At 34.6% G+C, this 14617-nt stretch overlaps 1 protein-coding gene across 1 annotated transcript in view; it reads left to right on the forward strand.

Moving 5' to 3' along the window:
* The first annotated feature begins 244 nt into the window (after window positions 1-244).
* The window catches only part of LOC119256906 (ceruloplasmin-like), a 30498-nt gene continuing 16125 nt past the window's right edge, over window positions 245-14617 (forward strand). Inside the window, exons 1-11 of the mRNA XM_037524651.1 lie at window positions 245-399; window positions 1205-1455; window positions 2555-2767; window positions 3267-3437; window positions 4107-4349; window positions 6378-6543; window positions 8223-8353; window positions 8874-9014; window positions 9295-9506; window positions 11083-11233; window positions 14063-14275. Coding sequence (XP_037380548.1) covers window positions 245-399; window positions 1205-1455; window positions 2555-2767; window positions 3267-3437; window positions 4107-4349; window positions 6378-6543; window positions 8223-8353; window positions 8874-9014; window positions 9295-9506; window positions 11083-11233; window positions 14063-14275 — 2047 coding nt within the window. The remainder of the gene's footprint in view (window positions 400-1204; window positions 1456-2554; window positions 2768-3266; window positions 3438-4106; window positions 4350-6377; window positions 6544-8222; window positions 8354-8873; window positions 9015-9294; window positions 9507-11082; window positions 11234-14062; window positions 14276-14617) is intronic.

The raw sequence follows: 14617 nt of genomic DNA on the forward strand, positions 1-14617 counted from the left end.
TGGCCGTCTACCCAATAATTCAAGCAAGCTTTAGATTGGCAGTGTACACTGGGTCAAAACCAATGTACTTTATGGGTTTCACAATGTTTCACTTGGCCCAACAAATGAAAATTAAACGCATTTGAAATGGAAATGACATCTATATAGATGTAGCACGTAACGCATGGATACAAACAAAGGAAGAAAGCCTCCATTATAAAAAGGAGTAAACATCACTCAGGCTATCCAGGCTCAGGTTTTGAAAATGAAAACCTTTCTACCACTAACTTTTCTGGTTTTTATTCATTCTCTAGGTGAGGCAAGAGATAGACACTACAATATAGGCATTAGAGAAACTGCTTGGAACTATGCTCCTACTGGCAAAAACGTGCTCAATGGGAAGCCTTTTTCAGATGATCAGTAAGTAACTCCTTTGCTTGGAAATAGTTATTTATTTACAGAAGCAAAAATTGGTAATTGTTACTCATGAATAAAATGTTTACAAACGATGCTTATTATTGACCTTATAAGGGCACATTTTCTTTGTTTTTGTTTTGTTTTGTATGAGCATAGTATGGAAGACAAACATTAATACAAATCAGAAATTATTCCTACCTGGGATTATCACCTCTTTTGTCCTGGTGATACAGATCCTCTCTAATTCTCTATCATCCATTTTCTTGGAGTGGTGCTCAAGATGTAAAACAGTACTTTTCCCTCTGATATGGATATAGCAGAGATAATAAAATTTTAGTTATTTTCAAGATTTCTCTCTTCTGGTAATTGGGAGGGGGAAATCTAGAGTTTATGTTTGGGGTTCTGATTTACCATGTTGTCCAAAATGTTCCCAATTCTACCAACAAATTCACAAATTCATTTAAATATGTAAACTATCTTAAATCACAGGAATTGATCTAATATTTGAGATCTAAAATAACCTCAGAGTGTAGTTAGAAGTATTTTTGTAGTTCAGTACAAAGAATCTAGTATATTCTTAAAAGTAAAAAATGCTACATTTGTATTTGATCTCTTCAACGGACACTCCAGTGTTCTCCTTGCCTATGCCCCCTTTTTTTGACTCCCCTCACATTTTCTCCAGTGTCTGAGTTTTATGTATCAAAATTAGGCTATAAAGATTCTTACTTCTTTTCAGCTGATGTAACATTTTTATCCTTTCTAGTCAAAATTTGTTAAAGTTCCTTCTTTTTTTGTTTATTTTTTACAGAGAATTTCAGTCCCAAAAGTATCTCCAACAAGGCCAAGAAAGGATAGGATCTGTTTATAAAAAGGCTTTGTATTTCCAGTATGCTGATGATACATTTCAAACAATTATTGAAAAACCAACTTGGTTGGGATTTTTAGGTCCAATAATTAAGGCAGAGACTGGAGACTTCATTTATGTGCATGCAAAAAATTTTGCTTCAAGAACCTATAGTTTACACCCTCATGGACTCACTTACAAAAAGGAAGATGAAGGTATGCAATTGTCTTTCCTTGTATTGCAGAACCAAATACCTCAGAGAAGGAAAGGTAGTCATTATGAACCCGAAGTTGCCTAAGGTGAATACAGATGCTTACTTCTGATGTCTATAATGTTTGAATCCAAGATGGGCCTTTATAAGTTTCTCATCTTGAATGAATAACTACCTTTGTGCAACTCCTGAAAGACTTTTCACATGAAATTAATCTTAAACTAATACATAAATATAAACATTCTGTAGGAGACACTCATGAGCTAAATGTTTCATTGGTAGAAATATTGTTCTGCCCTCACCTCACTTCATTTCCTGGTGGATGGGATTAGCTTCTTGGAAAACTTGAGTGTTAACAGAAATCATTACTGCTTTCCAGAGAATATTTTCTCTCCTACACAGCTACATTCGCAGCTTCCTAAAAGTGTTGCACAGGGAGGAAGGAGGAAGAGAAAAACAAGTAGGGTTTTGTGTTCAAACACAAAGCAAGGGTAAAGGAAGAAAAGTCAGACTAGAGGTCTTCTTTTGAATTTAGTATTTTTCCATAGTAATCCATGTTTTAGCCTCAAATGATAGAAATTGGAGGTGAAATTCCTACAGAAGAAGGAATGTAGGAGAAGTAGGACCCAGATTCAAAACTGGGTAATAGTTTTGGGTATGGTCAGCTATTCAGAGGGCCACTTTCCAGCTCCTGTGGATTGTGGAGATAAAATGGAAACCCCTTGAAGCCATGTTATCTTGACTTGAATCAAAGAAGATATGCAGGAAAATGAAAGAATCTAGATCTCTGTATATGAAATCTAGGCACATAGAAATTGCACAATAAATACTTGTAAAATTCACCATAAAGGTGATGACAGTCTGTTAATATACTGCCTGCCTCCTTCCAATTTTGGAAACTGACCAAAGTTTAGATGGAACCAACTATGGGGTTTACAAGGAGACAAAAGGCTGGAGAGAAGTGGGAAGACATGAAAATACTTTATTCTAAAACAGAATTTAACATACAACTATGGCTTAATGGAGGAAGCTGTATCACATTTAAAATAGTGTTATCTAATTGTCGTTGTCATTATGAACACAGTGAAGATTGCATTTTCTAGGTGCTCTCTATCCTGATAATACTACGGGCTTGCAAAAAAAAGCAGACTATCTGGAGCCAGGAACACAGTATACTTACAAGTGGTATGTAGAAGAAAAGCAGGGGCCAGGTCCAGATGACAGTGATTGTGTGATAAGGATTTACCACTCTCACATAGAATCTACAAGAGATTTGGCTTCAGGACTTATTGGACCAATTCTGACTTGTAAAAGAGGTAATATATCTAAAAATATTCATCATAGCAATAGAAGCAGCACATGTGGGCTCTCCTTTTTCCTAGTTGAATTTTGCTGTCAAATGAGCTCCCTTTTCCTGTCTTGACCTTGATTGTCTCATCAGGAAAGTAAAATTGTTGTCTTGGGCTCTGAGTACTAGATGGTAAACTTGAGTTCAACTACTCAGCTCAAGTGGAATAATGCAGGTGGTTCACTGGGTGTTGGTCAAACCCAGGAAAGTTCACTTTAGATGCTTTGACACGAAATTGCTGCCACAGCTCTATCTCCTACACAGAAGTGTTAAATCAATGGGTGGGAGTTAATAGGAAGATAAGAGGCTGTCTGCCTACTTCCTGCAGACTTGGTTCCATAGAGTTCTGACTATTGGAGGTGCAAGATTTTACTTCTATATTTTAAGTTGAATCAATTAAAATCTCAAGTTTATAGCAAAAATAATTAATGCAGAGAGGACCATTTACTGTTCCTTTTTTTTTTCAGGCACATTAAATGGAGACATCGAAAAATATATCAACAAGTCTTATATTATGATATTTACTAAAGTTGATGAAAACAAGAGCTGGTATATTGATGACAATATTAATACATATACTGAAAATGGCCAAGTTAATACTAGTGATTCTAGCTTCCAGGAGAGCAACATCATGCCCTGTAAGACTAAAAAGAACTTTCTCATTCATAATAGCCTATCATTCTAACTTCTGTGATTCTATTTAGGGATTTCCCTTTATTCACATTTGTTTGAGTTGGGTTTATTTATTTCAGTTTTTCACTTAGGGTATGCTGATTGATATGCAAGGCATCTAGTAAATCTTGCTGGCTTCCTAAGTTCATAACAAATAAAGTTAGGTTGTTGTATTTACTCTCTAAAATCTGATATTGAGCAAAACTAGATGGTAAATCATTGGAAAGAACTAATTTTAAGGTAATGAAATATTATGGAAGAGCAAAGATATAACTGACTGGATATTTTATAAAAATGTATACCTATGCAGAATTTTTGAAAAAAATGGTCTCCTTTTCTCACTCACCATTATTATTATATTCTCCGTTCACATCCTTTTTTCTTTCTGTTCTTTCCCTTTACAATTGTGTCCTGCTTTTTTTGCTTTTTTTCCCCTCTGCTTATCTCTAAATCTTTGTGCTCCTATCACTTCCAAACATATATAGTGTCTTTGGCCTCCTTTTATGTGAAACAAATCAAATCCTGTCACATATTATGCCTGAGAACAATGGTCACAAGCAAGGAGTATGTACTGAGGAAATGTCATGTGGCCCGGATCTACCAAGCATGACAGATTCATACACATTTGTTTTCAGCAATAAATGGATATATGTATGGAAATCTACCCCCTCTCATCATGTGTGCAGAAGACAGGATTAACTGGTACTTTGTTGGTCTGGGTGGTGTGTCCGACACACACAGTGTCTATCTCCATGGACAAACTCTGATCTCTCGACGTCATAGAAAAGACACCATTACCATTTTCCCTTCCTCACTGGAAAGTGCCTCTATGGTAGCCAAGAGCCCTGGAGAGTGGATGCTGGGCTGTCAGATACATGGTAAGAATTTATTACTTGTGCATAACACAGTCAGAGAACTTCCAGGATTATAACCCATTATATATGCCTTTTCTTCCATTAGAATTGGACTTTCAGTAATGAACTTAATGTAGTATATACAGACACTGATTTATAATGATGTACACCTGAAGCTTACATCATATTATAATGCAATGTTTCTTTAATAAAAAATAATTTAAAATTTGAAAACAACAGACCACTACAACTACCTTCATGATCTTATATGCTAAAAATTATTAAATAATTAATACCTATAACATATCAAGTGGGTGTCAGGGTGAGACAGACTTCCCTACTAACAGAATACTATTTTACTTGAGAAAACAGTGTATCCACATTGTGAAAGAATCTTAAATGAACAAGAAAGAATATCAGGTGAACTCTCTAGCATTCCTTTAGTGTCTTCTCCATCTTTCATCGTCTTTGAACTATTTTACCATTTTGTGATCACGTATCTTCTCTGCCAGGTACTTTACCATTTTGTAAAATGAAGAAAATGGAAAGTAATGCAGTTGGTTCTTGTCCATAGAAATGCAAATGAATTGTGTTTGGTGGAGCTACAATTGAGTATTACTCTATTGATTACTTTTCCATCTGTTTGTGAAGTCATTTCTTTTTTTTTAAGATTTATTTATTTATGCATGCAAGAACCAGGGTACAGGCCAGAGGTGTGAAGGTGAGAGGATTCACTAGAGACAGAGTGGGGAACAGAACAGGCAGATTGAAACACAGTGCTGAGGGGAGCAGCAGGCAAATCAGGACAGGACTGCTGTGCCATGCAGGCAGCTCCCTGGCTGGGGATTGAACCCACACTACGGAGGCTGTGGATATCTTCATAGGTTGCATCTTAACCCCTTGCACCACCAGGGAGGCCCCTGTGAATTCATTTCTGATTGTGTGTGTATGTATATATCATTGCCTATTTGTGTGCGTGTTTTAAATTCTCCTTTGAGTTGGTTTTAACTTCTTTTTTTAAAAGATTTATTTTATTTATTTTTGCATACAAGAACTGTGGCGTCAGCCAGAGGAGGTGGGGATAAGAGGATTCATAAGAGAGAGAGTGGGGAGCAGAACAGGCGGATCTACTGAAATACACTTCTGAGGGGGGGCAGCAGGTGAGACAGGAGAGGTCTGCTGTGCCATGTGGGTCAGCTCCCTGGCCGGGGATCGAACTTGTGCTGCAGTGGCTGGTGATAGATTGATAGTGCTGAGACTTAACCCCTTGAACCACGAGGGAGGCCCTGGTTTTAATTTTTGAACGATTAACAAAAAAAAGAAAAACTTTGGCACATGTTTATTTAAAATAAAAATACAAATAACACACAGACAAAAATAAAAGCCTTACCTTCCAGATGGAGACACTGACATTTAGTGAGGTGACAGGTTTGCTTTTCAGGAAGCTAGTGACAAAGTCAGGTCTAGAATCGAGGTCTCTGACACTTTCAACTCTATGATAGTAACACTTTCAGGAGAACTACACACACCAGTCGTAATTCAAGTCCAAATTTAACGATAGAAAGGCTCTCATTTAGAAAGGAATATCAGATTGAAAAATAAACTCAATCCCAACCCTCTTAGTCGTCTCCTTTGCAGATGCTGCCCTCAAGCACATCTGGCTTTCCTCCCTACTCTGAGGAAATAATAGGACCAGTCCTAGGTCACAACCTAGAAAGTTTCTGAAAGTTCCTTGACTAATAGAACCACAGCTCTCTCCTCTTTGTGTGTCCCTCTTATGTGTCCATTTACAGTTTTTTGATTACTTGATTTTAATAATAACAAGAATACATGAATGGACTTTTGCTAGAAAGAAAAGGAGGAAGAAGAGAGAAAGAGTGAAGGAAGGGAGGGAGGAACAAAGAATGGAGGGAAGGAGGAGGATGTACTGACAAATTAATAACAATTGAAGAAAAAAAATGGTACGACATTGTTGGCTAAAATTAAAAATATATATTGACAAATAAAAATGTTTTAATATTTTAAAGGTATTCTTTCATTGCTGTTTTTCAGAGAGCATGAAAGCCTTTTTCAATGTAAAGAATTGTGAAAAACCTTCAACAGGTAACACTGGGACAAATGTTATACATTACTATATTGCTGCTGAAGAAATTTTCTGGAACTATGCACCATCTGGCATAGATTTCTTCACTAAAAAAAATTTAACAGCAGCTGGAAGGTAATGATTTTGTGATTAAAATATTTATGGTTAAATAAAGATAATTTAACTTTTTCATAACCCAGATATGCGTAAAAAGATTTATACATCTCATAATAAAAAGATACTGATAAAATAAAGATAGGGAAATAATTATATAAATAATTGGAAAGTACTGAGCCTGAGGTTATCTACTATGCAAAATTCTTTGTCAGCCAACGGAAATGAAAATATACTGCTCATCTTTTCCCAATCACTAAACTTTTAAATGTATTTATTTTATAAGTAAGAAAAATGATGTCACATCATAGTACACAATGTTAACAATAGCAAGTTTACAGAAATTCAAAACCATTTCTCATGTATAATTTTTCCCTTCCAACTAAAATCTGAAAATATAATCAATTTCTTACAAAATCCTTAAATTGTATAAATACTTTTATCAATAACAACTAACACCACATTACCAATTGTTACTTTAATGACCAATAACTAGGGCTACAATATATTATCATATCATCAGCATTTAGAAGTGCACAAAAACTTTTTCTGATAGTTTGACTACAATATATGTTAACACTTTGAAGATTAAAGGAGTTTTGGCCCCTTTGATCAATTGAATAAAAGTTATATTTCAGAAAATACCACGTTTTATTTTTATTTTTTTTAAACATTTTTTAAAGAATTATTTATTTATTTATACAAGCACTGGGTACAGTCAGAAGCGTGGGAGGGTGAGAGAATTCACCAGAGCCAGAGCGGGGAGCACAGCAGGCAGAAGGACCGAAGTACACTGCTGAGGGGAGCAGCGGGCGGCAGGAGAGGTCTGTGCGCTATGTGGGACCCTCGCCGGCAGCCGGGGATTGAACCAGCGCTGCAGCCCAGCGTTCAACCACTGTGCCATCAGGGGAGGCTCCAGAAAATATCAAGTTTTAAACCACCAAAAACTAATGTTTCCTTCAGAATTTTTTTTTCTGATTCCTTCGCAGGAAATTTCAGAAAATTAGCAATGCTATAGCAAGTAAATATTTCTATTCTTACATTTTAAACTCATCAACAAATTATTCAATCTGCATGATATAAACTATGTGTTAAATATAAAAAGAGTATCTAGGCTTAGAAAAATTAGATTCAGTTAGGTCCAACTTTGATTTTATATTGATGAAAATAAGAACAAATTAAAAGATTTTTTTTTCAGCTTGCTTTATTCTCCTGGCAATGAAGTTAATGTCTTAGTACCACTTTGCTGTAGGGAACACTTTTTCTCAGGATATTCTAATTTATTATAATAGAATAAAAAACAAGTATGACATCTTAGTATTATATCATTTTTGCACACAATTGTTTTAAAATCAATGTTTGTTGCTACCTGTCTGAAAAAAAATCAGACATATCTTTTTAATGTTTATTACAAAAGATAATTTGTAAATAGAATACTAAGTGGAAAGACATAGTTCCTTGTATACCCAATCATAGACAAAAGAAAGAAAATGCTGACAGTAGCTATATACAGAGGGTGGGATTGTGATCATTTTAGTTTTCTTTGTTATATTTCCCAACCTTAATAGAACAATGAGAATGCATTGTTTTATAATCAAATATATGACAAGCACTTTAAAATACATTTGTAGATTCTTGCTTTCTTTTCATATGACAATAGTAAACTAAAGTTCTTTGTGTTATCTGCTTTCTTTGCAAAGTGAATCCCAACGATATTTTGAACAAAGCCCAACCAGAATTGGAGGAACTTACAAAAAACTAGTTTACCGGGAATACACAGATGCTTCCTTCCAAATACAGAAGGGAAGAGAAGAGCATCTTGGAATCCTTGGTAAAATTCTATTCATAACTCATGGGGTTATAAAAACCATTTAAATGTAATCTGTGCAATCAAAATAGTATTCACCAACTCAGTTTTAGAGACTTTATCTGTCAACTCATAGTCTTATAAAAGTAATGCTTTCTGATTCACCCATTTATTTATTTTTAGTGAGGTAAATTGGTTTATAACACTGTATATTATTCAGAAGCATAGGATGAAATCTCTACAGTTATATGTTACCACACTACACCCACCACCAAGGCATCCATAGTCTTTCACCATAGGCCATTGTGAGTCACCCAATATTTAACTCCCTTATTTGTCCCTCGCAATGCAATGAGTAACTCATTCATGTGATCCAAAGAAACTTTCCAAGACCCCAAATTACTGAAGCTTTCTGGAGCTGTTCGAGTTTCCTATTCATAGACTAATCCCTTTAATTTGTTTTTAGAAGAATTTTACCCAAATAGCACAGCCTGATAATTATGCTTATGAAAACAGAGGACAACTACTGTCTGTTTGTTTCTAGGCCCTGTTCTTAAGGCAGAAGTGGGACAGACCATCCAGGTTACTTTCTATAACAATGCTCCAGTGCCACTCAGCATTCAGCCTCATGGACTGCGTTATGACAAGAGCAATGAAGGCTCATTCTACAAAACACCTAGAGGAAGTAAGTATAATTCAAAGGAGGAGGAAGGCCCAAGTAAGACATACAGACATACTGCTATATACTATCAGTAAGAAAATAAAACTCCTAAAGGCAGTCTACAGCCCACTTTTCACAGCCCATAACTTCTCAGTGTACCTATGGTAGAATGATTATTTCAGTTCCTTTCAACTGTCACCCACGGTGAGCAGGATATAATGATTGCTCTCAGATCTCAATAGACTAGTGTACTTTTGGCCCTAGGCCTTTTTATTTCTTTAAACAAATGTTTACTTCTTACTAGGCACTCCTCCATGCTCCTCACATGTAAATCCTGGAACAACATTTGTTTATACATGGGAAGTTCCAAGAGATGTGGGCCCTACCCCCACAGATCCCCACTGCCTAACTTGGTTCTACTACTCCTCAGTAAATGAGGCAAGAGACATTAACAGTGGCCTTATAGGGCCTCTCCTTGTGTGCAGAAATGGAAGTCTTGGAGAGGATGGCAAACAGGTGAGTCGTGGGGTCCAGGTTCAAGTATGTTTGGTGAATGTTTGTCTGAGACAGACCTACAAAGGAAAGACAACGTGGAAGTAATCAGCTTCAGGTTCCGTGTGTCCTTATCTCTCAATTCTGTTCTTTCCTGATCTCCAGATCCGTGTAATCTTAGCATGTTCCACAGATACCCAACACCTCTGATTACTTCAACTCTTCATCTTGTTCTGGACAGTTACTACTCATCCCTTCCTCCTTCCTCTATTCTATCTCCTAGTTAATGACAACCCAAAGCCTGGGACTTCCATCAACAACCCTTTTCTCACTGCTTAGTCATCAAATATCCAATATGACCATTATCACTTTCTGAATTTCTGTAACCTCTTATCGCCTGTTGCACTCATCATACCTCCACATACATACTTTTCAAATCTGACAATAGCACATCTACACCCAAAGCCACCCCCCCAATTTGTTGGCTCACAAACCAATACATCAGAGCTTGTTGTCCCATCAAATTTTTTAAACTTTCCCTGCCACTCTGCACACATGGATTCTACCTTACTAGCAGAATTAACTTGTTAATCTTTAAATAGGGAAGCCTAATTCATGTTGCTTTGATTTTTGTCCTTCTCTCTGTCTCGAATGACCTTTCCTCATTGTTTGATCTGTTAACAAAGGAGACATTTTCTCATACTGAATATTTTACCTTCCCTTCAGACAGTATTCCCTACCTAAAGTTGGTTGTTCCTGCAGATTACCATAGTTCCTCATGTATGTTCCATTAATGTCTTTATCCATACAATTATTTTTAGTTGCCTGTCACTCCAACTATGCTGTTACTTTCTTGAAAGCATACACGAGGTTTTATTAATTTTTTTTGTAACAATCACAGCTTCCTCTCTGGCATGAAAAATGTGCTCAATAAATGTTTGATAAGTGACTTTTCCTTATTCCTCACTGACAAGTAAACTAGTAGCCAAGTTCTTTTCTACTTTTAAAATTCATATATAATAAAACCTTATAAATCCTCAAATATAATGTGTATAATTGAATGCATATTTTCTCAAAAATATGGCTATATATCTATAATAATATATATGATGAAAATCACAAAATATTCTTGTAATTCCTATAGTACATATATTTTTATATTTTATCCAAAAATAGTAATATGAATATAGATTTAATTTCTTCATAAACCCTCAAAATGCAGACTTTTGTAGAATTGGAAACATAGTATTTAACTTCTTTTCCACAATAAGTTATATCTAAAAAGTTAATATAAACATCTATAACTACGCAATTGAGTTTTATGGAGTTCAGATATAGGGGTTCCTGGAGAAAGAGCTTTTAATGAAATGATCTGTAGAGATTTCTTCCAGCTTCTTTTTTTTCTGTGATGAACATATTCACTGGGACTTATGTCTTTGTATATAAAGTCCATGAGGACAAATCAATTGATCAGACTTCCCCATAGTGTACAAATCCTCCTGTATGGGAAATTCTATAAATGGATCAACCATTTAACTAAATTTTAAATATGAAACATGTATACTTCAAGTATAATTCCATTTTTTATTCTTATCCACAGAAAGGAATAGACAAAGAGTTTTACATGCTTGTTACAATATTTGATGAAAATGAAAGTTATCTCTTGGATGAAAATATCAGAACATTTACCACACAGCCTGAAAATGTGGATAAGCAGGATCCAGATTTCCAAATCTCTAACAAGATGTACTGTAAGGGAATATTTATTTTATAAGAAATTCATTAAGCAGTTGTTTAATTTTGTTATGTCTAAATAACTACATATTGTCTTAAAGGATACATATTTTTTCAGCAATGGTTGAGTAATATGTTTTAGATTTCCTTTAAAAATAATTTCCTAATGAAAATATTATCTACTCACTTGGTTGATGCATTGTGTTAGCTATTGCCAAATGTTAGACAGAAAAATCAGGTGTTTCTCTGTGACTAGATTAGTAGATGAGTGGAGTGTTTGTTAATTTGCTTTGATTGGTTGGTCAGTTTTCAAATCTGTGAGGTATAACAGTAAAAGAATTGGTCTATATTCTGGAGACTCAGATCTGGTCTTAAGAGTTCCATTCATTAGCTTAATGACACTGTACAAGATACTGTCTCTCTGGCATTAGTTTTTTTCAAATCTAAAAGGAAAGGGTTGATGTGGGTAATCTTGTACTTATTCTTGTATAAATGAACTGCTTTATGATTAATCCTCTGTTGAGTTTCAAGAGATGTGTTAACAGTAAATTAAATTTTTTATTCTATTTTTCCCCTCCATGAAGCCACCTTTGTCCATACCCCATCTGCCCTCCTCTGGTAACTATTACCTTCTTTTGGCCAAGTTCAAATTTTTATTTTTCTATTGTTTGCATGGAATTATGTTGGGGGTGTTTATATTCTATGGATAAGTGAGACCATCCAAAATCTCTTTCACTTTTTGGTTGATTTCACTCAATATAATCACCTCAAGCTCTATCCATTTTGTCCCAAATGCCACAGTTTCATCTTTTTTTCACAGCTGTGTAATATTCCATTGACTATATGCTCCACAGTTTCTCTATCCATTCATCTGTTGAAGGGCACTGTATTGGTTCCATGATTTGATAATTGGAAACAGTGCTGCTATGTACATAGTTATAGACAGACATTTTTGTATTAGGTTTTTCACATTATTTAGATAAATAACAAATAACAATATTATGGTATCAAACTGAATTAATATTTTTATTTTCTTAAGAAATCTCCATACCATTTTCCACAGGGCTATGTTAGCTTGCATTCCTACCAACAGTGAGAGTTCCTTTTTCCCCACAAACTTGCCAATGTTTCTTAATTCCATTCATTTTTTTATATGGGCCATTCACACAGGGGTAGGTGGTATCTTAGTGTGGTTTTTATTTGCATTTCTCTTATAAATGATATTGAACATATTTTTCATATGTCAATAGACCATCTGAGTGTCCTCTTTAGAGAAAGGTTTATTTAAGACCTTTGCCAATTTTTTAATTGGGTCATTTGTTTCTTTGTTTTTGGATTGTGTAAGTACTTTATAAATTTCGAAGATTAACCCCTTATCAGATGTATGGTATGCAAATATTTTTCCCACTCTATAGGGGTCTTTTTGGTTTGTTTTTACAATGGTTTCTTTTGATACAGTCCCACTTGTTTATTTTTGCTTTTGTTCCCCTCGCTGTTGGGATTGTATTCCAAATATAACTCTGTGTTAGTTAGATGTGCTCTAATATGTCCACTGTGTTTTCTTTCAGATACTTTATAGTTTGGTTCTTATGTCCAAATCTTTAATATATTTTGAATGATTTTTTGTATATGGTGTTAAATATGTATCTAGCTTTTTTTTTTTTTTTTTTTTTTTTTTGGCATGTGGCTATCCATATTCCCCATTGCCATTTATTTCAAAGACTGTCTTTTCTCCAGTGCATGGATCATGCATGGGTCATAATTTCTTTGTCAAAAATTAGCTGTCTGTATTTGTATGAATTTATCTCAGGGCTTTTCTGTTCTATTGGTCTGAGTTTCTAATTTTGTTCTAATATCATAATGTTTTGATTACTGTTGTGTATAATATTGTTTAAGTCAGGAAATGTGATGCCTCCATTTTTTCTTCTTTTCTCTAAAGATAGCTTGGCTACTTGGGGCTTTTTGTGGTTCCATATAAATTTGATAATTGTTTGTTCTATTTCCCTAAAAAAAATTGGTATTTTAATAGATATTGTATTAAATCTGTAAACTGGTTTGGATAATAATGGCCATTTTAATGATATTAATTCTTCCTATCCATGATAAGTATCTTTTTATTTTCTTTAACAGAGTTTTATATTTGTGCAGTTTTCATTGTGCAGGTCTTTCACCTCCTTTATTAAGTTTATTCCAAGTATTTCAATTTTTTGGCATGATTGTAATTAAAACTGTATTCCTTATTTCCCTTTCTTCAGATACATTTTTTGCAGATAGAAATGCCACTGATTTTTGTGTATTGATTTTGTATCCTGCCATCTTACTGTATCCATTTATTATTTCTAGAAGTTTTGTAGAATCTTTTGGTATCTGAGTATATCTGCATGTCATCTGTGAATAGTGACAATTTCACTTCTTTTCCAATTTGGATTCCTTTTATGTCTTTTTCTTGTCTGACTGCTTCAGCTAGGACTTCAAAGATTATGTTCAATAATAGTAGTAATAGTAGACATCCCTGTCCTGTTCCTGATCTTAGTGGAAATGTTTTCAGCTTTTCACCATTAAATATGATGTTGAATGTGGATTTGTCATATATAGCTTTTATAATATTTAGGTAGGTTCCATTTATTCCCATTTTTAAGGATTTTAATCATAAATAGATATTGAAATTTATCAAGTGATTTTTTGCCATCTATTGAGATCATCATGTGATTTTTATCTTCTTTTTGTTGATATTATGAATGATATTGATTTACATATGTCGAGCCAGACTTGAATCCCTCATATGAACCCCACATGATGGCTATAATAAATTAAATTCTTTTGTATTTTTCACAACTGTTTCACAGCAATAAATGGATACATGTATGGAAATCTGCCTGGACTGGATATGTGCTTAGGAGATGATGTTTTATGGCACATCCTTAGTGTGGGATCAGAGAAAGACTTACATGGGATATATTTTTCAGGAAACACTTTCATCTCCTTAGGATCAAGGAAAGACACTGTAGCTATGTTTCCCCACAACTCCCAGACACTTTCTATGACAGTTGATTCCACAGGTAAGTAGTGAATCTCCTCCTTCATCTGACAAATGCCCAAAATATGAAAAATTAGTGTCATTATATGCATTTTTCCTGTTCATACAGAAAAATAATGGAACTTATATAAGCAGTGCTTGGAAAACTGTTGTCCTAATCTATTTAATTATAGGAGCATTAATAGAGTATGGTATACATAGTATGGTATAGCATAGTGTAGTGTAATGTAATATAATATAATAGTATATATTAGTACACAGAATTCACCTCATTCTCTCCTGGTTTCCTCTCCCTGGCCTCCAAACTCTAAATCAACCCTCAGTCCTCAAAAGCAGGAAAGATGCTTTGAAATATTTTAATTTT

Source organism: Talpa occidentalis, unplaced genomic scaffold (assembly GCF_014898055.3).
Source record: "Talpa occidentalis isolate TD23 unplaced genomic scaffold, MPIMG_talOcc4v2.1 talOcc4.4, whole genome shotgun sequence".
Taxonomy (NCBI): Eukaryota; Metazoa; Chordata; class Mammalia; order Eulipotyphla; family Talpidae; genus Talpa; species Talpa occidentalis.